Source organism: Lipophrys pholis, assembly GCF_963383615.2.
Source record: "Lipophrys pholis genome assembly, chromosome: 9".
NCBI lineage: Eukaryota > Metazoa > Chordata > Actinopteri > Blenniiformes > Blenniidae > Lipophrys > Lipophrys pholis.
Window position 1 is genome coordinate 5,749,181 of NC_137639.1, and position 26,353 is coordinate 5,775,533.

General features: G+C 45.4%; 1 protein-coding gene across 1 annotated transcript in view; it reads left to right on the plus strand.

The window, feature by feature from the left end:
• Nucleotides 1-26,353, plus strand: part of vps13b (vacuolar protein sorting 13 homolog B) — a 372,358-nt gene that overhangs the window by 342,018 nt on the left and 3,987 nt on the right. Inside the window, 17 exon segments of the mRNA XM_080472571.1 lie at nucleotides 717-986; nucleotides 3,163-3,246; nucleotides 3,459-3,634; nucleotides 7,314-7,484; nucleotides 11,238-11,445; nucleotides 13,687-13,875; nucleotides 14,350-14,496; nucleotides 15,899-16,185; nucleotides 16,686-16,813; nucleotides 16,907-17,103; nucleotides 18,299-18,417; nucleotides 19,040-19,487; nucleotides 20,734-20,895; nucleotides 21,184-21,412; nucleotides 23,601-23,777; nucleotides 24,039-24,209; nucleotides 24,680-24,856. Coding sequence (XP_080328697.1) covers nucleotides 717-986; nucleotides 3,163-3,246; nucleotides 3,459-3,634; nucleotides 7,314-7,484; nucleotides 11,238-11,445; nucleotides 13,687-13,875; nucleotides 14,350-14,496; nucleotides 15,899-16,185; nucleotides 16,686-16,813; nucleotides 16,907-17,103; nucleotides 18,299-18,417; nucleotides 19,040-19,487; nucleotides 20,734-20,895; nucleotides 21,184-21,412; nucleotides 23,601-23,777; nucleotides 24,039-24,209; nucleotides 24,680-24,856 — 3,340 coding nt within the window.

Sequence of the window (26,353 nt, forward strand, 5' to 3'; positions counted from 1 at the left end):
GGAAGCCCTGAAACCCAAAATTGAACTATTATCTTTTCGCTGTGAGGCAAGACTGCTAATCACTCCCCCACCACGTACCCTGATAGACTCCATTGCCACAGAGCGATTCTTTGTCGGGGCTTTATGTCACATCATGTACTGATCACAGGTAACTGGGCGTCTGCTTTAAAAACAAACACACTGGCTCAGTAGGTAAAGCGGCTTGTCGTCTTCTCCCAGAGTTGGTGTTTTGATCCCCACTCTTGTCCAGTCTGTCTTGATGTGTCCTTGAGCAAGTTGCTAAAGTGTGTGGAAACAATTTGCGTGCAGTCTCCATAAATGTGTGATTGTGTGAGTGAATGTGACTGATCATGTAAAGCACAAGAAGACTGATCAAGAGATAAAATGTGCGAAAGGAATTCTTATCCTTTCATATGAAAATATTTTAAAAAATGTCACCATGCAGCAACATTTTTGTGCAGTCACTGCAGCTGAAATTGTACGTTTAGAGTCACTATACACACTGTAATGTGCTTTGAAATTTTACATGATGGGATTTAATAGTAGTTGACAAAACATAGCAGTGTGAGAGGTTACAACATCAAATCTAACTGAGTGTGTGAGTGATACTGTTATGTTTGGTATTTTTTCAACAACAACCAGCAGACAATTTCTGATGGAGCTCTTTTGTTTACTTTCTGATTGAGGCAGTTGTCAATTGTGACTTTGTCCTGCAGGTGATAATCTGTGGACGGCAGGTGATGTGCAGCTACCTGACTCAGGACATCGATCTCCGGGTGGTGCAGCACTACGTGGGGCCGGACGGACAGACCGTGGTCAAGGAGCACTGCGACTGTCTGGAGGCCGGAGCCAAGCTGCCCTCCTACGTGCTCGAGGACGCTGAGATGACAGAGCTGTGTGTGAGGGCTCGAGGAGACGAGGACTGGTCCCAGGACGTCCAGCTGGAGAGGCGGGACAAGAACAGCGGTAGCAGCTCTGTTGTACAGGTACTACAGCACCAGCTTTTGGTCAGATGTTGTCCTAGGTACATCTTTTCTACATTTTAAACTGCATAAATCGTCTTTCTTTTCAGACAATATTGGATATGCATGTCATATATCCATGTGCATCAGCACAAAGACATGCACGTGTTGTGTACAGATCGTAGTTGTTGCATTGCAAGCTGTTGAATGTGCAAGCCAGACGAGCACAGGCCCGATTTGAACTGGTTCTCACTGCACGCACGCACACACACACACACACACACACACACACACACACACACACACACACACACACACACACACACACACACACACACACACGTTTGGAGCTGGTGACTGGACCACCAACTGTGACCGGATCCTCTTCTCCTGGGTGGCCACAGTGGCAGAGCTTCCATGCAGCTACTCGCTGCGAGGGAACAGATTAAGATCTTCCCCTCAGATAGACTTACAAAGGCCCTGCAACCCATAACCCGAGCATGTTGAGAGGTAGAAAATACAGTTTATGCTCTCTCATAACAACACTAACCATAGACAGGAAACACTAGCTGATATGTAGGCACAGGGAGAGGCTTTGAAGTCACTTTCACACCACTGGATTAGTGCCAGCTCCGTTCCCGCTGCTCCTGCACTTTATTTTTCTTATTCACTCTTTCTTTTTTTTTTGTCCTCTTCCTGTCTTTATGAGCCTCATGCTGTTAACAGCTAGCCATTCCACCAGTCCAGCTTCTGTGTGTGAGTCTGAACATCTCTGACTTTGCTCCAACCTCCGCTGTTATCTCTTCTCCTAAGATCAGCCATTCATTATACATATGGAGGTTTGGCTCTGAATGAGAGAGCTGCCTGGACTAGTAGCTGAGTACTTAGATCTCTCTATCTCCATCTGTCTCCTGCTATTTCACTCTCTTGTTTCCTCCCTTTCTTTTACTCGTTCTCTTTCTCCCGCCCACACACTGGCTCACTCCAGTATCTTGTAGTTGTTAACTCCTTTTCTTATTTTGACTTCATCCTCTGGCATCGAGCTCGTCCACCTGCCTTGCTCACTATATTTCCTTCCCCCGTTGCCGTCTGTCTTGTTTCTCATCTGTCATTCTCTGTATATGTAATCCATCTGAAGTAACTCCTTCTCCATATCTCACCATCCTCCTCCCTAAATCTTATTTTTAACATCTTGTGTTTTGGTCTGTGTTTCCACATTTCACAACACACAAGGGGTCATGATGACCTGAGCCCAGTGGAGTTTGTGTGTTTTAGCACGTCATGCCTACAGAAACTGTTTGCCAACGTTTCACCTCCTCATCCCAACAAGCCTGTTTTGAAGGGAGCCTGTGTATTAAAACTGAATGTTTTCTCTCTCTCTCTCTCTCTCTCCTCGCTGTCCCCTCCAGTAAATGAAGTCCCCAATCCGTCATAAACTAGACCACTTGTAATGCGCCTTGGCATCCCAAAGCTTTAATGAGGAGTGAAGAGTATATGAGACAAACACCAGTGACACATTAAGAGCCTTCAGCCTTCGGTGGGCACATTCTCAGTCTTTAAATCTTGTCAAGATTTTACTGCCTGAAATGGCTTATTATCTGGCTCTGACACTTGTCAGTCGCCTCAAACACAACATTGTGATGCAGGGCTTCGGGGATACTTTAACTACCGGCAGAAGCCAAGAGTCAAAGATTTCTGGCCAAAACATGATAATACATTACTGATGGAGGCAGTAAATATCCTGTCATGGAGTAAGAGGCAGCAAAAACCCATCTGATACCCACGTTTCACACCCCGAATCACAAACAATCAATATGAGTTAGTTTATTTTGTTAATTCTTTGCAGAAATGATAAAATAAGAATATTTGAAGGGTTTTCTTTACCACTTTACCAGGAGCAGATTATGAGTGAGTCCAGGAAACTAGAACACCAGGACATTCCGGGGGGAACACAGAGACACAGAAAAGGAAATACACTGACATTCACACCTACGGGCAATTTTAGGGTCACATATTTACCTCAAACACATGTTTTTTTGACTCTGCTGGGGGAAATTCATACATGGAGAGCATCCACAAGGAAAGATGTCGAACCAGGATGTTATCGTAGTGAAGTGATAGTGCTAACCACTACACCACAGGAGAGTTGAACTGATAAGTAAAGAGGAACCTTAATAATGGCAGGTTTGTTTCCCTACAGGTGCCCTGCTCCAGCGGCTCTCTGCTTTACGTGTGGTGTACTCTCATCACCCTCGAACCCGACTCTCACATGCAACAAAGAGTGGTGAGCAGGCAACACGCACGCACGCACACACACAGACACACACACACGCACACACACACACACACACACACACACACACACACACACACATACCTGCTTATAATAGATTATGAAACCGAAGCATTTGAATTGCACCAGAACACTGAGTTTGCTGGGGTGTTTTGGTTTCTTTCAGTCTCTCATGTTTGCTTTGCGTCACTCCCATGTTTCAGGTGGTGTTCAGTCCTCTCTTCATCATGAGGAGCCACTTGCCAGATCCGCTCATCGTGCACATCGAGAAGAGGAGTTTGAGTCAGAGGGAAAGCCAGTTGATCCGTGGACAAGGACACCAGGAGCCGCTGCTGAACACCGAGGCCGACCTCACTCACCACCTAACCTTCCAGGCCAGGTGGGAGAAACATACATACATACACACACACACACACACACACACACACACACACACACACACACACACACACACAAACAAAAACAATACATGCATATTTAAAAGTACAAAACCCTAATCGCATTACATAATTTGTCACAATTTGCCACATTGAAAAAGCGACATACATCTTTATCGTCTGTCAAAATAAAATTGTAGAAAGTAAAAACCTTGAAACACTTGAATTAAAAAGAAATTCTCTCAGTGTCTTGTTTGGAGTGACTCAGTAAAAAGGAGTGAAACCAATAATATTAGCTGGAGAGAAGCAACTGTTTTTCTTGATGTAAGTAATTATAATCATTCCTTAAAACTAGCTAAAGAGTACAATGCACATATACAGTATGTGCATATATTTTGTTGTAATATATGAAATGTATAAAGTGGCTGATAATCACTTTCTTCCATTAGGACCTCAAGAGGCCAAATTTACAGCTAAATGCCTGAATAATGTAGATTTATTTATCCAGGATCAAATGAATGTTTCCAGTGTATGTAGTTGTCTTGTTTGATTGACCAATATTTAACTTTAATGCCGCACCTGTAGAGTTATTTTCTTTGTACATCATTGTGATACAGTTTTATCTACCACTTTGAGGACTGCCAATACACACATTTCCTGTGGTGCAGCATCTTCATACATCATACAGTGTCTCCTCCTCTGGAGGTTACTTCATCTTCTTTGTCATTTCTTCATATCCAAAATGGATCCTGACGTACAGCGCATATTCAGCAGTTGCTTTATATCATTGACTACCTCATCCAGCTGCAGAGGAAAGAGTCAGACTCTGGTCCTCCACATTAGGTTTATGTGCCTCCGTTCAGCCGAAGGAGAGCGACACTTACTTAAGATCCTCTGACACCACATTCTGGTTTGTGTCAGCCAATATGAAGACTTGATCCAGGGGAATTCACGCACATTTCAAGGCAGGAGGAAGCCAGCTTTGGCAGCAGCTGAGACTAGTTCAGCCATTCCAACATGTCAGGTTGGACCATAATTACACTTCATTTAGATATGGGCCTTAACAGGAAGCAGGTTTTTGGCCCCATATCAGCTCAGTGTTTGCCCCTGTGTGTGTGTGTGTGTGTGTGTGTGTGTGTGTGTGTGTGTGTGTGTGTGTGTGTGTGTGTGTGTGTGTGTGTGTGTGTGTGTGTGTACAGGGGGGGGGGGGGGGGGGGGGGGGGGGACAGACAGTGTGTGGTCCCTGTCTGTCTTTGTCTTGGTGAGCTACGTGCCATTGCAAGTGTGACAGTCACCACTTCATCATGGGCAGAGTCTGTCACATACATCACTGCTGCGACTGCTCCTCTGTCCCAGTTTGTCAGTGTGTGTTCACACTTTCTCATATTGTCCATATCCCCCTGTGGTGGAGACAGCTCCTCATCCACTTTATCACTGCAGACTCCACTCAGCTGGATCAATTGGCCTGTAAAAGAAGTGACATGCGTCTCTCTCTAATCCATCTACATGATATGTGGGTCTAATAACATCACCACTGTCACATACATGTAAAATACATGTGCTTTGGTCCAAAGTGTCTCTCAGTTACATGAGTGTTTATGTTTGACGTTGTGTGGCCCTGAGGGAAATAACTACCACATGTACGTACTGTATTTTTGTTCCTACTGTATGTGTTATCTGTGCAGCTGTAATTTATGATGTTTCATGCAAATGCATGGGGGGAGGGGGCTTTGGTAGCAGTCAGTGGTGATCTGAATAAACAGAGTAAACACTGAGTGTAATTGACTCTCCCTGAGAGAATATTTTGCTCTAACTGTTGTGTTTAGATATCTGGTCGCAAAGTTTATTTTGATTTCAGCTGCCATAAAGGAACCACAATGGCCATACAATGACTGGGAATGTAGCTGGCCCCCGTTGTTGTGTTGTGGATAAATCCTTTTCATGCGCGCAAAAAAGCAAAGCTCAGAAACAACCGAGTGTCTTGTCTTTCTCGTTTGCGACCACAGCGCTCCTTGTGTTTACGATCTGTCCCCCGTCGAAACCGCACAAACTTACATCGTCCCCTGTCTCGTCCCCCCAGCTCAATCCGTCCCTCACCATGTTCAAAAAACACACCACAAGCCACAACTGTAAACACACACACACACACACTCACTCAGTACGCATCCACACAAATCCCACCCACCCCCCTCACAGCCTCCCGGTCCCAAGCCTCTAGGACAGATCCAATCATGAATGTTCGCTGGTCAACAGCTCATCTTTCCTTCCTGTAATTACACATAGCTGTGGGCTCTAATGGGCGAGGTGGAGAGCAGAGCTGCGGTCTGCGACACGAAAGAACCAAAACCCCGGTGTCTCGTCTCGCTCTCCTCTTATTGCCCACAACATTCAAAATCTGAGGGTTACAATCAGAAGCCCCCCCCCCCCACCCCTCACTGCTTTGAATAAAAAGCTTCCTGTCAACACCTTGTCTTGCCCCAGATCCAAAAGCAATAGCCCCAGTTCTCCTTTATAGCACAATGGGTCCTATTAATAAACTGCTGCTCTGGATTCAGCCTGTCTGGAGAAAGACAAGAAGCCTTTGCAATGTTTAGTTGTTTCTTTGAAAAAAAACAAAAAAAAAACCTACCCATAATTGACCACTGTCTGGGGCTGATATCCAATAGGATTATTTACCACCCTTTAACAATTCCTCTGATCTATCTGAATTAGTGTCTGCACTAGAAGATTATTAAAAACAAAACAAAAATCAGCTCAACTAAAGTCCAACTCAACCCATTTCAACTCTTCGGGGTAAAAGTGGAGTTTAGCCTTCGATCACTCCGACTCTACCAAACGGAACAATGGGAATAGTCAGCTGATGTCAGGAGATGTCTTCTTTCATCGCAAAATAAGTAATAAAAAATATGGTTGAATTGTTTCTGACATAATATAAGTAAACATGCTTCCAAGCCAGCTTTGGATTTTAGGTTTTGTGGAAAATATATTTCTAGTTTTGAGCCCCGAGATGGTGAAGTGGGCTGCACTCTGTTTCTTCACCTCTCTTTAAAATTCGCTTTTTAATTGGAAAGTCAACGTTTTTCATAAACAGTAAATACAGCCACTGCCAATCAAGGACATAAGAAAGCATAGTTCTGTAAATTCCAGCTGATTTTGTCCATTTATCTTCCCAGGATTTTCTTTTAAGGGAAAATTATATTGGTTAGTAACATGAACAGAAAACAATAAACAAAAAATATTTAATGAATAAAAACACCAGAACAGAGGAGTGCATCTCCTCAGATCCTCAAGCTGTCTCATGGGCTACAAACTTGGCTCTCGCAGTTCATCCATATTTCTAACAGTAAACCTCCCAAATGGATTGTTTCAAATTTAAATGTGATATTTTCACCAAAGACATGTTTTAATTGTTTGTGGAGCTCTTCCTGGTAAGGCCTTGTTACCTGGCAGTCCCAGAAAATATAAATGCTTTTGGCTCAATGAGACCCACAAAGTCTCCTGCAGGCATCTTCGTTTGCTTGATGTCGTTTCTGGATGTGTGTAGTCAAAAAATACCTTGTAATGTTTTTCCAGCAGATCGTCCACCATGTGGGGAGTTTGCATGCTCTCCAGCATTTCCCTGTCTCAATATGATCCTGGTGGATATGGAAATAATGATTGTGTTTGTACTCCGTGTCTCAGGGAGGATGAAGACGCTTCACACTGCGCCGTCCCGGTCTCCACCAGCCTCATCAAGCAGATCGTCAACAAGACTGGCAGTGAGGACAACGCCGGACACATCCTGGCTGATTTCTATGGACCGAAGGGCTCTTCTCAGCCCTCATGGCCTTACGTCTCTAAAGACACGGACAGGTAATCAAAGGTTATTTCTCATAATTTCTACATATCGATCAGGTTTTCTTTGAACACTTAAGGTGACAGTTTTCCCTTCATGACAATTCTATCTAATTCCAATGATGTTGTCAACATCCAATTCAAACATGAAAACAAACAAGATAATTGCACTTTATTAAGATATATTATCTGACATTTTGGCGCACCAACGCTGCCGTTAGCGGTCACAGGATGGATATGATGTACCAGCTAAAAAAAGCCCATGAGGAGGGGTCACCACACCAAAGAGGCTAGTGACGCAGTGCTCTGATGCCTCGTTCACACTTCAAATAAACAGTTCCAGTTTCATTTTTAGGGGACTTTTGGCTCCTTTTTTTTGTAGTACAGTTCAAATGGGAGCAATTATACATCCACAACATGAACAGAAGTCCTTACACGCTAATCTCAACGTAGTTTTAATTTATTATTGTGTTTGAGTATCGTTTTTCCAACAACATTTAAATTTTACTCCCTCATTTGAACAGAAATGTCTTTACTTTCTTGTTTGAAACTGGATCTTTTTCCCTTTTTTTACCTCTATGAGGACGATTCACAGCGACAGTGTGACGATTAAAGCAGATGAAGGGAACATTTATCCAACTTGAAGCTGCAGGCTGTGATAGAATAGGGTTAGGGTTTGATTGATGAATTTAAAGATAAACGTCTATACAAAACAAAAGATGTTTCAAACAAAATTATATAAAAACCACTCATGGATAGTAAGAAAACGATTTTCTGATTCGAAACTGAAAACCAATTTGACTTGGGCTCTTTGCAAGAACTGACACTGACAAACACATCCATCCATCTTCTTTCCCGATGATTCCGTTTGGGGTCGCGGTACTGACAAACACAATGTTATAATAACCATAGTAATACTGAGTGTGTTTGACACCCTGAAACATGCATCATGCATCGATTAAAGGTAAAAATAAATTTTCCATTAGTACATAACTACATGTCAGACTCTGCAATTTTCACTTTTACTTCAGTAAAGAAGTTGAGTCATTTCTTTTTGAGTCTTTTCCCACTAATAATCTGTATTTCTACTTAAAAGAAGAGTGTCAGTACTTTTGCCACCTCTGGCAGTCCCATCAAAGGTTCGTGTTATTCAGAGTGAAGTGTGAGCACACCCTAGAAACAAACCACTCACATTCACTGTTACTGGATCTGGGCGAGTCAGAGCAGGATATATAATAATGACAAGTAATGCAAGTTAAAAGACAGATTCTCACACACACACACACACACACACACACACACAGCATCGTGAATCCGCCCAAAACAACACTACACCGCCTCATGATGACTCTAATAAGTCCGCATCTATAACTCTTTTTCATCTTTATTGCAGCGTTTCTGTGGTGTACATTAAACGGAGGATCACTTCACACAATTTTAATTTAGAGCCACAAGTGTGTTCCTTTCTTTAATCGTAGGCTTCCGACAAAGCAGAGGGTTGTGCAAGCAAGCCTTTAACAAGAGAAGCTTTTCTTTATTGCTCACTCTTTGTTCAAGTTATAAAACGGTTCAGTGCAGCGACGATGCAGCGCCGTGCGTCAGACTGTTGATTCGTAGATTCAAGCTGTCGTCCTGTCAGCGTCGCACTTTCTCCCACATGGCTTCAGTCGCAGCGGAGGCAGTGTGTGTACTGTAGGTGTGGATGCACATGTGGCCCGTTGATGAACTGGTGTACACCACAGGGCAGCAAAACCAAATGTCACTCTGGGAACCATCTTTTGTCACAAGGCAATTTCTTTTTGATTGCAGCAGTAGAAGACGGAGCCACATGTTCTCCCACAGGCTCCGAGTTACAAAGAGTCCCGGCGGGTCTGCCGGACATGTGGGCCATATGTCTGCCTGTGGTTGCCTGGATTTCTCTGCACTCTTTACACACACACACACACACACACACACACAAACACACACACACATGCATTGTTTCTCAGCGCATGTATACACACATTCCAAACGGCACCATACACATTCCTCACCTCTGTATGTCACATGCTGCCCACCAGAGGAGGCCTCGTATCTGATGCGGCAGTTTTGAGTTTCCCTGACACTCAGGCCTCTCTCTTCTTCCCACGAGACAAAAACTCAAGGCCAAAACACACTTCCCTTCTCACAAAGTGGCAGTTTGGCCAGGAGTCCGCTACTTTGTAGAGACATCAAGGAAAATGCTGAGAGGAGAAACGGGAAGAAGTGTCATTAGTGGATTAATAGCACTGATTTCTATCTCCAAACACACTCAGAAGTTGGACAGCTCGAGAAAACCACAGTTTAATTTGTATATTTTCCCTTAATGTTGATAACGGTGATAGAGTTTGCTATTTGGAAAGAGCGCGTCGTCTCTTTGGCACAGTGCGGAAACCAAAGCAAGTGAACTCATTGGCAGGGAGTGTGTAAATATTGTGTCTTAAAGGGGCAGAGGAAGTTGAAAGTGGTAAATGTTATTTTTCTTTCTCTGTTGGATTTTTAATGGCAGCGAGGCACCTCTACAATCATTAAACAAACATCTTGTAGTGGTTGGGGTTAGGGTAAGCTTGAGCTGCAGGCAGCGCAGACCGTGTGTGTGTGTGTGTGTGTGTGTGTGTGTGTGTGTGTGTGTGTGTGTGTGTGTGTGTGTGTGTGTGTGTGTGTGTGTGTGTGTGTGTGTGTGTGTGTGTGTGTGTGTGTGTGTGTGTGTGTGTGTGTGTGTGTGTGTGTGTGTGTGTGTGTGTGTGTGTGTGTGTTCAAAGCAGCCGTCTCTCAAAATTCACACTTTTAAAAGCCTCAGCTCCACAGTTAGTGGGTTTTGACAGAAGCTGCTGAGCACATTTCTTTCAATTACCTTTTTGTGAGCTCTGTAATATGATTTATGAGCCCTGCTCTTTGCTGTCCTCAGCCTCAAGGCCAGCTGCCTATTTAACCACACACACTAACATAAACACCAGTAAATGGTAAAGAAAAGTTGTGCCGAGAGCCTTTCTGGGGCCGTTTCGCAGCTCGGAGCTTCGGGGTTTGTGACTAGTTTGAGATGGCAGGTTGGTCGTTTCAATGGAGCCCCGGCGACCTTGTGGGAGACGGAAAACTGGGAATCGGCCGCCTTTGAAGGCTTTGAACTTCAGAGAACTATTTGTTTGGCACTCATGAGACAATGATTACCATGAAATGACTGATGTGTCATAGAAAATTTGGAAAATGGCGGTTATGTGTCAGCCCTTTTGTGTGTATCTCGCGTGTGATCCCACTGTCAACTCTCCTCTCAGTTTGTACTGTATAACCTATTTCACAAGTATTTATGCTCTGCAGAGCAACAGTGCTACAGTCAAAGAATCATTTAAAGTGATGTTAAATTCTGTACGCCGCTTTATATATATATGATAGTGAATAAAAAATGTCCACAGCCAAATCACATGAGCACACAGTGGAAAGTATAAGTCAAGACTGATATTTATTTCCAAGCTAATTTACGGATTTCACACCAAATAGCTGCCTGTCTGGAGCTCCGGCACTCGCAGCAAAGACCGAAATGAAAACAACCTTAAAACAGAAGAAATGTGTTTAAAATGTGAGCCAGCGTGGCCTGAGCACTGTCAGGATTACTAATTTAATTCCCAGAATATACAGAAGTGCTTTAATCACGTTACAGCTGGATCAGTGTCTTCTTCTCTCTCACTCGCTGCGTCTCCCATTGGATTGATGTGCTTCAGTGGCAGTCCTGATTTCCTGTGTTCTTGCCTCACACAGGACGGGTGTCGACGCCATTGCGCAGTGGGACAGCCCCATGCAGGTGAAATTGTCCTGCTGGAAACCAGGCCTCAACACGCTGCTGGTGGAGCTGCTTCCCTGGGCCCTGCTGGCCAATGACTCCCAGTGGGACCTCTGGCTGTTCGAAGGAGAGACCATCGTGCTCCAGATCCCGGCGGGGAAGGTCATAGTGCCCCCTAACTTCAAGGTAGGGCGTCGTGGAAAACCGTCAAATCCTTAAAAGAAGCATTTTTAGACATAGTGAGACACAGGCAACATGTTGACGGAAAACTGTTCTTATCATTCTGCTTTTTACTTTTCTTGGTAATCTATCAGGGGAAAAAAATCGAGATCCTCGAGAAGACACAGAAAGCTTATACTGTTGACAGATATTATTAATGCACGGTCAGAAGTGGTCTAAATATCCTCACAGTGAAGAAATACGAGCTGTTTTCACCACACAGCAGCTGGTAAACGCAAAGTATGAGAAACTCATCAGTCATTCTACAGTATATATTCATTTAAATAGGAATACCTGCAAAATGATAGTTGGATGGCCTTTAAACAGATGTTCTTTCTCTTGATTGGAGAGAAATCTAAGCCAGTGATTCCCAACCTAACCCTAACCTATATTCTGTAAAGATGAGCTCCTTTTCTCTGAGGATAAACTCTTTGGGTTTCGGCACCATCTCTGGGTGTTTGGTGGACTGGTGCTGCTTCAGCTTGCAGTTTCAAACTTCCGTTGCCATTTTATTTCCCCAAAAGATGAAATCGGCTCTAATTTTTGTCAATTGCTTCTATGAAGCCATGTTTTATCTAACTCTGTTTGTGCACTCTTTTTTTCTTGACAGGTTCATCTTTCTCTTTAGCACGATGCCAGTTTTTTCTCCCGCTGCTTACTTTGCGAGTTTACCTTTGTGTATTTTGGAGACAGGATGTTTGTGTTCAACACGCCCATATCCTCACAGTACTTCAAAGCTTTTATATTTTGGAATTAACTGTACACTTTTAATGTAAACACTGAAAAATAGTAGTTTTGTTACATATAAGAATCACCTATTTTTAAAATTCCAAAATGTTAAACTCCTTAAATTCAAGAGGGCTTGGTGACCTCCCCTCCTGGTGTCTCCCCTGGTTGATCTGAAATAACCTCAGAGTTGATCCCAGACTCCTCAAATACTTAAATTTCATTTAACATGATGCGATTTAATGGGGTACTTTATCATTTATTCTATCAGCTAAACAGCCTCGTCTTCTGAAGTCCACCCCAGTTGTTTTTCTCACTCTAAAAATGCCCCCCCCCCCCCCCCATACCCCCGCATGTCCAAATCCACATGAAGTCATTCAGTTGTTTTCACATGCTCAGTTGTCCTCAGGACAAGTAAACCAATCTTCAAACATCGTTTCTGTTCTTCATTTTCTTACATTTGCTCTATAATGCTGACACTCCATTTACTATGGCACCACACAGGTTTCATGTTGCATGAAAGTCATCGTTCCCATCGCAGCGGAATTCTGTTCAGGCAAAACTACTTTCCCAATAAAACTAATCCTGACTCTGAAAGACATTAATAGGCTGCACACTCGCCAGGATCTCCCATTATAACGTCCCATTATGATGTGCAGTGATCCTAATGCTCAGCTAAAGATATATTGTGTCTTTGCATCATGACCTGGATGTTCTTTTGTGGCGTTACAGTCATGATTATGAAACCAGCTCTTTTCTCATTTCAGTCTGGACTAATAAGCACAAAACCTGAGCTCATTCACCAGAGCTGCATTACAACAATATTCCCTGCCCAAGTTCTCAGCTGCAGCCAAGCTCTGTCACCGTACGCTGCCGGCACGTCTTCTCACTGGCTTCTGAGATCAGAAGAAGTAGTCTGGACATGGTTTTCCCCCTGTGGAACATAACACACACACACACACACACACTGATTTCTCTGTCACTAACCCAGGGCGAAGCTGGAAGATAGTATATCAAAGAGCAAGTGCTACTACGCTTCAGCACAAAGAGACAAAATAAAATGTTGTTAATGTGTAATAGTCTGTGAAATACAAACAAATAAAGCATTGTTGCCATAGCACGTTGTTATTTCTCATGGCAAGACTCAGCTGCAGCTCTCAGACCGAACCGTTTAATGGGTGAGGGCTGCTATTCTGATCGGCATATTTCATGATCCATGCAACAAATCACTGCGTTGTTAGCCTCTGTGAGGCTCTTACATTATGTCATGCTGACTTGGCCTGCAGCAGTGAGGCGCAGGGCGATTTGAAATGCCACGCAAGAACGCTAATTTCTCTTGTTGGTAGTCAAACCACAGCCGAGCGCCACATGAACTCTCCTAGAAATCGAAATACGAATTTTTTTCTTCTTTTTTTTCAGTAACGGGCGACTTGACTGATCACTCACCAGTTATCATTTTTGTGTTTCTGTTTCCACAAACAGGAAGCCTTCCAGATCGGTATCTACTGGGCTCACACCAACACCGTGCACAAGTCCACCGCCCTCAAACTGGTCCACGACCTGACCTCACCTCGCTGGAAGGAGGGATCGAGCGCCGACGTGGTCACTCTGGATGAGGAGGGATACGTAGAAGCCGACGTAACGTTGGGAGCTTTTCCTGGGAAACAGAAGGTTTGAGAAACAGAACTCAAAACTCAAAATTTGTAGGTTTACGTGAAGATGACTTATTTTCTGTTACCTCAGCATCAAACAGTAAAACATTTTTACATAAGAACAATACAATTTAGCTAAAACACTTTTTAAAGAGTTTTTGTAATATATAGCAAGTGAAATCAGATACACGTGTTGATGTAATCCCAATACAACAGCTCTACCTTAAACTGCCTTTATGAAAAATCATTACCTTTCTGAAGGCAGAATCTATTTAATAACTATGTCTTCATATTTATTCTATTTTCATTAATGAAAGCTTCTATTTGTCACATTTTATTACATTCCTGTACAGTTTGCCACACATATAACAGAATTTTGCTGTTTGGTGGAGGCTTTCAAGCCCCAAATGTAACTGTAGTTTTACTTTAGAGTCGACGTTATTAGAAATACATTTTGTTTAATGTCTGAACTTACTGTCTGTTTTCTTTGCAGCTGTGTCAGTTCTGTGTGTCCTCTGTGGTGAAACACGGCATCCAGATCCTCCAGATCGAGGACAGGACGATCCTCATCAACAACACTTCGTACACTATACACTACAGGCCTCTGCTCACCAACCAGGCTCTGGGATCCGATGACCAGGTCATCCTCAAACTCACTTCCACATCTTCACACTTTTAACATCAGGAGCAAATATTGTCCCAAATTGTACATTTTACTATTTTGTCTTGTATGTCAAAGTAGCATGCAGATTTAAATGCTCTTATGTTAGGCTTTTCTGCCTTATAAAGAATTATGAAATGTAAGAAGCAGTCAAAACAGCAACAGTATGTACAGTGAATATCTGCTGCATGTGATTCATCACGCTTCTGAGGCAAACTGAAGAAACCTGAAGTCGGTGCACACTCGGTTCATATTGGTGCCCTCACATTTTCACAAATGAGCTGCCTAACCGAGCTAACACACCACATGTGGCAATCAGTCAGTGCGTGTGCAGTGTTCAGGGTGTTTCCTTCTCTTGGCTTCATATCAGCTGGCATCGGCTGCAGCAACCTGCATGTATCCTTAGTCTGGATAATATGCATGACCGTGGACAAATTTAGTGTTTTGCAGTGAAGCGATATCAATCGAGGGCAAACAGCTGGATCTCCATAGTGCTGCTTTGTAGCTAACGGGCCTGTGTGGGTATTTGGCACAGCATCATGTCAGTACTGTGTTGCTAAAAATTGCAAAAAGGCTCAGTTATACAATATACTCCCAATGTAGATTACACACACACACACACACACACACACACACACACACACACACACACTGTACGTCCACCCCTGCATTACCACACGTACACTTGGCTGGGATGTTGCAAGCCGTTTTCCATCATATCATGCCCCGCCCCCCATCGCTCTCACCATGTGGCAATGGCACTTCATAGGGACATTAGACAAACACCCAGAATTGGATGCAGGTTTGCCTTCTTGCTTTCATCTGCTGCTTGTCCCCAAAGAGAGCAACAATGCTGTGATGTCATTTAACGAGCCTTCAGATCCCCTTATAGAAGGATGGCCGAGCTTGCCAGTTGCCACTAATTGACTGAAAAACCTTTTAAAAAAAGAAAAAGAGCTTAAAAAAACTAAAGAGCGAGCGATGGGCTTAACAATAACACAGACCACAAACAAGGCTAGGAATGCCTTTCTAGTTGCTCTATTCAACATGCTTAGTGGCTAATCCGAGTAGTCCTCCTCTACTCACTGCTCACTGGCTGCTAAACCAGCACAGCAGGACTTCTCTGCTACCAATTTAGCACTAAGCTCAGAGGGAGAGAGAGAAGAGAGAACAATAACAATGTGGTTTCACTATGTATCTTTTGTTGTAATCACTTGCATCTTTCTTGCTTTGTTTCTTTTCTTCTCCTCTCACATCCTCTCTTCTAATGAAACCTTTTTCTCCCACTCTCCTCTTATTTCCTCTCCGTGCTTCCACTCTTTTCCTCTCTAATATTTTGTGTGCTTTTGTCCTCCTTGTCTAAACCGTGTCCTCCTCACAGGCCTGTGAGATACCAGAGACGGCCATGTTCACCCTCCCTCCCCGCGGAGACTCGTCCCCGGTGAAGCCGTGCTCGGTGCCCTGCTGGGACCTCCTCCAAACCAGCGTGGAGGGAAAGGTTCAGTTCCCCCTGCCAGTCAGAAACATGCTCTTCAGCTCGCTGCCGGACCCAGACATGAGAGCGGGGTCTGCAGCGTGGAGCCTCCCCGCCCCCGTCCGCCCGGACTTCCCCAGACAGAGTCTGTGTGTTCCCGGGGAGGCGGACTCTGGGGGTGGCCCGAGCAGCAGGTGGGTGAAGCAGAACATTAGCGGTTTGCTGGATGCGACAGTCCATTGAGAGCCTGGTGCCGAGGCCGGGGCTGGCACTGGATGTGAAGCTTGGAGGCATCATGGCAAGTCACACTTTGTTAAACCCTGGAGATGAAGCAGGAGGAGAAATGCCCTCAAAGTTTCCACGGCCAGTTTTTCTGCATGTCCCGCGTGTTTCATGCCTCTGTTTAATACCTTGTTTTCTGTTAAATTGTCTGGATGAGGTTCAGTAACCAAAATCAGTGATAGAAGCTTTGAACAGGGTCATGAGCGTTTCATTTCATCCTTCACTGCTGTATCTTCCCTCATTTACAGTGTTCATGCACCATCGTCTGTGGAGCCAGGCACACAGATAGAAACAAAAACACAAATATGGACACACACACAGATGCAATACTGACTTCACTTAATCCTCAACTCATGAATGAACGTCAGAGATTTTCAGAACAACGTGTCTGTCTGTGTTGTTGGATTTGCAGAGCCGTAGTTCTGGCATATCAGGAGCACCTCGGTGTGACGTACATCACCCTCAACCAGGACCCCAGTCCCCGCATGCTGATCCACAACAAGTGCCCCATCCCACTGCTGCTAAAGGAAACCGTCCAAGGTAGGAAGGCGTGATGTGGCGTCACCAAATACCTCTGTGAAGTTTGCTGACCAGCATTTTAGTCATGCTCTTGTTTTCCATTACCTTTTGAAGAAGCTCCAAGGACTGAGGTGTACTGCCGACCTCTGCCTCCAAACTGCTCGCTGCACCACGAGCTCTACTACCACTGCTCCAGCTTTCCTGAGTGCAGGCAGAAAGAGATTCTCCCCACACTGCTGCTTAAGACCGTCTCAGACCACAGCGCCACCGACTGGACAGACCCCATAGACATCAACTGTCCTGGCACTCAGGTACACATGTGCACGTTTCTGCTTCTCTTTAAGGCTGATTGCAAGGTCACGCAACTGTAACACATGTTACAGTTGCATCAAGCTGTGCTCGCATGTTGGTCTTAATGGGTTAATAAATAAATGCAATAACACCTCTGTCATAATAACATCTGCGGGGATGAGAGCTCTCGCCTTCTTAATTGCTGCAGATGTAAAATAAAAAGCATGACATCACGGCCGCCAGTGATAACCAAACAGCCCCCATCGCAGCGAGCCGGAGCCAGCAGTCGTTATGTTTTTATTTGCAAAGCAGATCTTTTTTTCCTATCACAGGTTTTTTTTGTTTGCTGATGTTTCAAATTACTCAACTAATTTCAGTGAGATACTCTAGACCTGTAAGTAAAATCTCTTGAATATACATTTTTCCTGAAGTTTTCCATCGTTTATGTCAACAAACAAAATGTTTGCTTCATTACAAGTTTACACAAACCGTTTTGAGTTTGTAGAGACGTGTGTGTGTGTGTGTGTGCGTGCGTGCGTGCGTGCGTGCGTGCGTGCGTGCGTGCGTGCGTGCGTGCGTGCGTGCGTGCGTGCGTGCGTGCCCATCTAGCCCCACCCCCTCACCCAAACTCATAAGTGCTGCAGGTGATGATGAGGACAGGTCTCTCAGTATCATCTTCAGCTGGTCTCCCACATCTGGCTTTGCATTAAAGCTCCTATCATAATTTTAACTTGTGTGTTAATTATGATAAATGATTTGGTTTTCATTCTCCACTTCTTTGTTTTTATTAAAATGTTGGGAAAAGGAGGGAGACAGACCCCTAGATTTCACCTCCGAAGCTCTCTGGTGCCCCCTAGTGGGGCCGTCCACAGTCTGAGAGCCACCGGGCTGAGCCTGTGTGTGCAGTGGTGTTAAGTTAGCTCAGTGTGTGTGTGTAATGTTTGGTGTTGTGTCTGGGCAACAGTGAGGTTGGGGTTGAGGCCGAGGCTGCACATCTCCGGTTACTGTGAGGTCTGAGCATGACCTCTGCGGTCGGGGTGAGAGGTCAGAAGTCACACTTGTTTTGACTGCTGAGCGAAGCATACGGCGGTGACGCATGAGTGTGTGCTCACTCTCAACCTGGAGCGGTGCAGGTTAAACTTACACGTGTAACTAAAGTCCCCCCCCTCCATCTCAGGATGAAAGTGTACTTGAGGCTCTCTGTGTGTTTTGCAGGTGGTGTTCCTGCCGGGCTTCGGTTGTCTCTACATCGACGTGCTGTACGAGCGAGGCACCCTGGTTCTGTGCTTGGCACCAGAGGGCAGCGTGGATGCTGTAATCAGCCAGCACAGCAGGTACGTTTGCACTGGCCCCACTTTTATGGTTGTAGTTTTTTATGCTCCCTACATATTTGAACCATAACAAATCAGCCACGCTCATTGTTCTTCCTAACCTGGAGGTACGTTCCCGCATGCGTTCAATCGCTCTTGCTTCAATTTGCTTCATGGTTATTGTTACCAGCAGTGTTTTCATGCAGGAGTTGTTCCTCCACTTCAGACGTGAAGAAGCAGGCCTGGTTTTCACCACAGGAGGGCAATAAAACCTTCTTGTTTTGTCATGAGTGAAATTAGTTGTACAGTAGAACATGGCAATACAGCTTTATTCCATTACATCAGCACTGAGCTCCTTTGTTGTTTTGGCAGAGTGGGGTATTAATACTAGCACAAATTGAGTAAATATAAACAAATGACCTCAATGATCCTTGTTAATGCACTTTAGGAGGACGTTAGTGTGAAACATCGGCTCAAGATGAATGGCTGTGGTGTGCTGTTATCCTCTACAAATAATCAGGATAATCAGACACGACTTCAGTCCCATCTGAACCTCATCTCATGGAGTCTGAGCTGTGAAAACCACCCAGTTTCTCTTCCATCTCGTCCAAGCTGTACGTTCACATTGTTTCTGTTGAATCTTCAGGTTTTCTAAGCTGTCTGTTCAAGTCCTCCTGAGCGAGGCCAGCGTGGCGTTGAGTGACGACATCACCAGTCCCACCGGATCTGTGGAGCTGCTCAGACTCACGATGACCAAGCTGCTCCTGAGCCTGAGTCCCGCTCCGGCCCCCCTCCTCCCCCCGGACCTGACCCCCGAGCACGGCGCGGTCGTCTCGGCTCTGATGCCCGACGCCTCTCTGATCGAGGTTTACTGCTGCAGTCTGCAAGTGGACAACCAGTTGTACAACAGGGCGAGCTTCCACTTCCCCGTGCTGCTGTGCCAAGATCAGAGAGGAGGGGGAGTGGACGCGGGGGGGCCGTGGAGCAGCGATACCAACCCCTGCGAGTCCCCCGAGGTGCTGGAAGAGTTCAAACGCTCCTGTTTTCTGCAGCTGAGTTTGATGCTGGCTGCAGACCGATGCACTGTGGAGGAGGTTAGATTCCTTCCTCTCTCCTTTCATCGGCATGTTCCTGTCCTCACATGGCTCTCACTCTGTTTCACCATGAGCAGCCTCCTCACACGCAAGCAGCACTTTTCTAAACTCCTCGCAATCAGGAATATAGCAGGGACATGAAAATGTGTTACCAGTGTAGAAAAATACCAGCAGAGAGCTTGAACAAGGTTAGATTAGATCCAAAACATTTCTGAAGAGGTTTAGAGTGCCAAAGCAGCTGCAAAGATGGCCTGGTGAAGTTATAAACTGCTGAAAATCAGGCTCCAGAATGGTTTCTGGGGGGAAGAAAGGTGAACAACTATCCAAAAAACCCTGAAGTGAGAACCTGCAGGAGGTCCGTTTACAGGACAGCGGTGCTCAGAGGCACTGAAAACACAACTTTTTGAAAATGCTCTGACTCCGCTGCCGTGTAAATGGGGGAAATGCTGCTACTACTTGCCACAGCTTTAGTAAAGAGTTCTTCTGAATATGTGCTAGTAGAGGAACAATAACAACAATGTTTGCCTCCAGAGTGTCATGACTCCCAGTCCATCTTCTCCTGGGACTTATAGTTGAGAGTCACTGTTATAACTGCAATTTGGCCGTCTGTCCCTACAAATATCTGTGTACTCACCATTGTTTATGTTTATAGCATATTGTTCTCTGCGTGTGTGTGTGGTTTCGTTACAAAAACAAACAGCAGCCACTAATGGCTCAACTTGATCTTCCATTTTCAGTCTGTTGCCATGTAAACACAAAACTTTTCTGAAACAGAAACGCAAATACGATGTGTTATCACTCGTAAACAGGGCCGAAGTTTATCAGTGTGAACTTGCTTTTGACTTTTCAAATGCATTTTTATCAGAAAGCTCTTCAGTTTTTCAATCCGATATCACAGGAAAACTGATGCATTCGGAGTTAAATGCGTACAAGATGAAGACTCAAAAAAACAAACAAGAAATCAATGCTGAAAATGTTGTCTTTTCCTTTTTATTACGTAGTGTAGCTTACAGTTAAAAGCAGCCCTCTGGAAATGCTCCAGCACAGTGTTATAATTTGTTTAACTTTTGTATGATTTCATCTTTACTTTGGCCAAAAATACATCCAGAGACACTTGAAAGCATTTCAACAGCTGTCACAGTGTGTAAGAGACTGGTAATATATCTGTCCAAATCACTCTCTTCTCTTTCAAAGCGCTGGTGAAGTAGCGTTTCTCATGCTTTGTCTGCTTTATTTCCACCTTCAGGTCGCCTTCCAGCTGCAGCCTGCCAGAGTCTACCTGGAGGACACGTTTGTTTACTACATAAAGACCCTGTTCCACACCTACATCCCAGAGAGCACGTTTGCCCCAGGCGCCGAGTCCCAGGGAGGCACAGAGCCCAGATTAGCACCCATCCTCCCTGAACAGGTGCACCATTATGTTTTTATTCAGCTACAGATGGGGCTGCATGTTTTCTGCTTTAGTCACTGTGTTCTCATTATCCTATTAGCACAGTGGAAACTTCAGGCCGTGCCAGGCACACCGGAGGCTGCATCCAGCCTCATTACGGCTCACAGCAGGCCTACAAATGATGTGGGCAATAATGCACTGTTGTTGTTTTGTGTGCACTCGCAGAGCCTTTATGGCAGCTCGCTTGTTGTGATTAAAAAGCTCCCCTGAGCAGAGATCATGATGTTATTGTGGTGTTGTGTTCAGGTGCTGCAGTCGGTGCAGGCGCTGGTCCATCCCGTGCGGCTGCAGAGGCTCACCATACAGCCCGTCAACCTGCTGGTCAGCATCCACGCCTCCCTGAAGCTGTACATCGCCTCGGACCACACGCCGCTGTCCTTCTCCCTGTTCGAGAGGGGGCCGCTCTGCACCACGGCCAGGCAGCTGGTGCACGCTCTGGCCATGCACTACGCTGCTGGAGCCCTCTTCAGAGCCGGTAGGCTGCAGTTGGAGCGGGCTCTTAATAACTCACTCCATTTATGTAGCAGCTCTTAAAAGCTACCTTTACAGCCTACAAAAAAAAATCATCCAAATGCAACATCAAAGAGAAAACGAGTAATAAATACACGTGAAAACAATTCACATGGAACTGTTTTAAAGGAAAAAATGGAGAGAGATTCAAAGGTAAACCAAAAAATGGAAAATGTACACATATTAAGATCATTTAATAACCGTCAGGTAAACAATAATAAATAACTTGGATAACTGGATGACTTGGGCCCGGGTCAATGTTCCTGCAACAAGCTGAGTCCAGACCCAGAAAAGCTTTAAAAGTCATTTGTAGAATCTTAAAATCAATTCTAAATTGGACAGGGAGTTGGTGGAGGAAGCCAAGCTTCTGCTTTCCAGCAGCGGAGTGATTTTTGATTCGTAGCAGAAAAAAGAAGGAGATGCAGTATTGAAGTGTGGAGAAGATGAGGCGGTGAATGAATACTTCCAGGCCCACATCAGACACTGCTGTTTGATTCTCTCTCACCTGTTGCACATCACACTCGGCTGCAGGCGCATAGACGTCTTCACACTCGGCTGGTGAGCATGTGTGCAGGTTATTTTAGTTACTGAGCCGCGCGGTGGAGACTCCTGACCTCCGATGAGGGGCTTTGTCACACAGATCCATGTTGTGTAAACCCAGTAGAAGCCAGCTTGGGCAGCGGGTGATGTGATGGATTGAGAGCGGCTGCCGTTGGTTCTCACAGAGCGGCGTTGAGCTGTGATTGGACCCAGAAGCCCCCCGCCGCTCGGTGCAGAACATCACCGGAGGCCTGAGAAAGCTTTTCACTCCCTCATAATTCACAGTTTGAACATGAAGTCTGACGGATGACTTCCAGTTCACCCTCTGCCTGTGTGTGTGTGTCACTCTGAACCTGTGAGCGGCCACCAGGCCGGAGCCGAGGCTCCTCGCCGCTCTCCCGCCTGTCCTCCCGTCTCGTCAGAGCCGGCACACATGGTGCGATTTAACCCCGTCACTTCCACATCAGAAATCACCGCTGTGGTCAGACGCTTCCTCTGCGCTGTCTCTCGTTAGAATCCTCATTTCTGCTCGTATTTCAACACGTCACCTCACCTCGCCCCCCTCTTGTCCGAGTCATCACGGAGCGGGGGGCTCTGGGAAGCAGTGCATTCTGGGACCGATTATCGTGAGGATGTACGGTACTTCGATCACATATGCACCCACGGGTGTAAATCTTTACACATGCCTTGTAGAGAGCATTAAAAAGCGCACTCTGTGCATATGTCTGCATAAATACGTGTGCGTGCGTGCGTGTGTGTTTAAAAGCATGACTCAGCGCTGTAAACATCAGCTCCCGTCAGGACTTTATGCTTTACTAAAACCACAACTGGGAGACCAGATGAAGCAGAAAGAACCGCGAGGCCCCACTGGAGTCGGTTTCCTGCCATTAGAGTCCATCAGTCAAGTGCAAATTGACAGAGAATAAGAGCAGAGCAGGGCATGGCGTCCTGACGGATGGCTGTTTGATTTCTGTGATGCAATTGTCAGCGTATAAATATCAATGAGCCTTGCCATCTGAAGGGAACGGTACGCTTGAATGAGAGAGGTGAGATAGCAGGGGGCCGTAAATCTTACTGTGGCACATGCATGATGTCATGCAGTGTGTGTGTGTGTGTGTGTGTGTGTGTGTGTGTGTGTGTGTGTGTGTGTGTGTGTGTGTGTGTGTGTGTGTGTGTGTGTGTGTGTGTGTGTGTGTGTGTGTGTGTGTGTGTGTGTGTGTGTGTGTGTGTGTGTGTGTGTGTGTGTGTGTGTGTGTGTGTGTGTGTGTGTGTGCGTGCGTGCGTGCGTGCACGTGAGTGAGGGAGCTTGGTGTTCCTCGCTGGATGCAAAGCGTCTTTCAGTCATCTTCAGCATTACTGTGTATTTACTGGACATGATCCATAAATCTTACATTAGAACACCATCGAGTGCCTCCAACAATAAATATTTTAACAAATGCTTTTCCGGAGGAGAAAAAGATGATTTAGTAAGTGATTGCATGCTAAAAATGTAAAAAAAAAACATCTAACTATTCTTTGTCCCACGAACACAGTGTGAGACAAATCCACATTCCTGCAGTCATCTGTATTTAAGCCATCCGGTGTTTCATGCTGCATCTGTCTCTCGGTCTCAGGCTGGGTGGTGGGATCTCTGGAGATCCTGGGAAGCCCTGCCAGCCTGGTGCGGAGCATCGGGAATGGTGTGTCAGACTTCTTCCGCCTGCCGTATGAGGGCCTGACCCGTGGGCCCGGGGCCTTCGTCAGCGGCGTGTCCAGAGGGACCACATCCTTCGTCAAACACATCTCCAAAGGTAACGCATCTCCCCTGAAACAGTGACTCAGCAGGATTCACACTGGGAAGTTTTCATTAAGGTCTGTGCCTGAGGAGTGACGACACGTCTGTTAATAAAACTTTGTGCTGAGTGATGAACAAAAGCTGTGAAGTGAGAAAACCGACCATCCAAGCGGTAGCACGTCTCACAGGATTCAGCTTGGATTTGATAATCAACCATTCATCAGGAAATTAAACCAAAAACACATTTAACCGACTTAGAATCAAACTGTGTGTTCAGGCACGCTGACGTCCATCACTAACCTGGCTACCAGCCTGGCGAGGAACATGGACCGCCTGTCCCTGGACGAGGAGCACTACACCCGGCAGGAGGAGTGGAGACGACAGCTCCCAGAGAGCCTCGGAGACGGGCTGAGACAGGGACTGTCACGACTCGGGATCAGCTTGTTAGGTACGTGGCGAAGGGAACAAACCGGTTTGTCACGCGTAACTTAGCAGCAGTAATAAAGAATAAACTCTGAAGACTATAGCGACACACATCAGGACAGAGTGTATTCACATATCTGAGTAGGTTAAACTGCAATGGGAAGACAAGCACAAGCAGAGGCTCAGGCAGCAGGCAGAGGGCAGTAAAAGTCTGAATTCTGACTCCAAAGCAGAAGCGTCTCATCACTGAAACCCAAACTGCTGCTAACATCTGTGGTTCATGATTCCTGAGATTCACTGTCAGTTACATCTAGACGGCCAAATACTTCCTGAAGTCTGAACCTTTGTCTCATGCCTGTTTCTATTTCAGGATCCATCTGTCTTTGTGCGTTCTGCCCCACTGAAATGGAAAAAAACCATCAGTCTTGTACCTTTTTAATGCCAAAAGGATGTGTGAATGCTCTGTGTGTTTAAAGTTTAGTCTCTGTCTTTCAGGAGCGATCGCGGGAATCGTGGACCAGCCCATGCAGAACTTCCAGAGGAACTGGGAGATGCAGAGCTCAGCCGGCACCAAGGCCAAAGGGATGATCTCCGGCGTGGGGAAAGGCATCGTGGGGGTTTTCACGAAGCCCATCGGAGGAGCAGCTGAGCTCGTGTCGCAGACGGGATACGGTAAGGACTCGTCGCCGGGTTGCAAAGTGAACCAAGTCCACGTCAAAGTTGACTCATACGTCTCACGTGCACCTTCCAAAGCGCCGCAGGCGACAGTAAACACATGTAGGATTTAGAGTTAGTGTGTCAGGAAACTCATGAATGCACTAGTGGATAGATGATCTCTCCCCTCTCCCATCTCAACTTCATCCAAGTGCTTATTAAGGCTGGACCCAGGAGAGAGCTGCTGAAGGACCTCCTCACACACACACTCACACAGCACACACACACACTTTACGCTTTCTGACAGCGTCTCGCTCTGGAGTTATTGAGTTTTATTGGTTGTCGAGGTTGTGTGTTGGTGTGTGTTGGCTGCAGCTCACAACCGACCAGTGAGGTGAGCCGTCTCACGACAGAGACGATTCCTCCCCAGAGCCTGGGTTCATCCACCTGACCCTCGCTCAACACACACACTGCAACACACACACACTGCTGCTCACTGACAGCAGCTGATCTCCGTCTGCTGCACTGGTTCATGTTGTGTCTCTGTTTCACACACACACACACACACACACACACACACACACACACACACACACACACACACACACACACACACAGGTCATGAACTCACTTTGACATGGATACACACAACCATCGTAATCCTGTGTCTCTTTTCTCTAGAGTGAAATGTGCAGCCACAGTCCTGCCAACATGCCATTCCATGTTCTATCCTAGAGTGGAATCAAGCAACCTAAAGCATCGCTTTGTCCAAACATTTCTGTTCAGTCCTACATGCTTCCCACAAACATCCAGTTCAGCCTCGGTCCACACCATCCAATCACACACACACACACACACACATTAACACACACACATCAACACACACTCCTCTAGAGCTCTGTTGCTTCATCTCCGTCTGAATCCCACTTTTCTTTCCTGCCACCAATCAGTTTTAAGTTTTAAACCCTTAAAACAAGGTGTCTGTTTTCTTAAACATTTTTGGAGCTTCTTTAGACGGCGGAAAGACACGTTTTATTTTTATTTTTTCAGTACAAAGTTCCCTTTTATTACACGTCAATCGGGAGTCTGGAATTAAACGTATGAGTTTTATCTCTCGTTTTTGTAATTGATTTATATTATAGTAACATAGATTTGTGATAATGCTGTTTGTGACAATATGATAATCTTGTTTTGATTTCTTTAAAATGGAAAATGTTTAGATTGTTCAGTCAGTTTAGCAATATATTTTTACTTAATTTCCACTTCAAATCAAAGAGCCTGAAGAGGTCTGGGCAACAGATCATTAGTCCATTATGGGAACCTTCCTTGGTCTGTCAGTTTAATGTATTTAGGAGATCAGTAAATGGTTTGTCCTGGTCAAGTTGCAGTTGTTCTCTCAAAGGCCAGAAAGTCTTGTTTCTTCCTCCACTCATGTCGACGTGTTCGGGAGGATTGGGAGCTCAGATATCGTTCTACTCACCTGGTTCTCGATTATGTTTTGAAGATGATGCATAT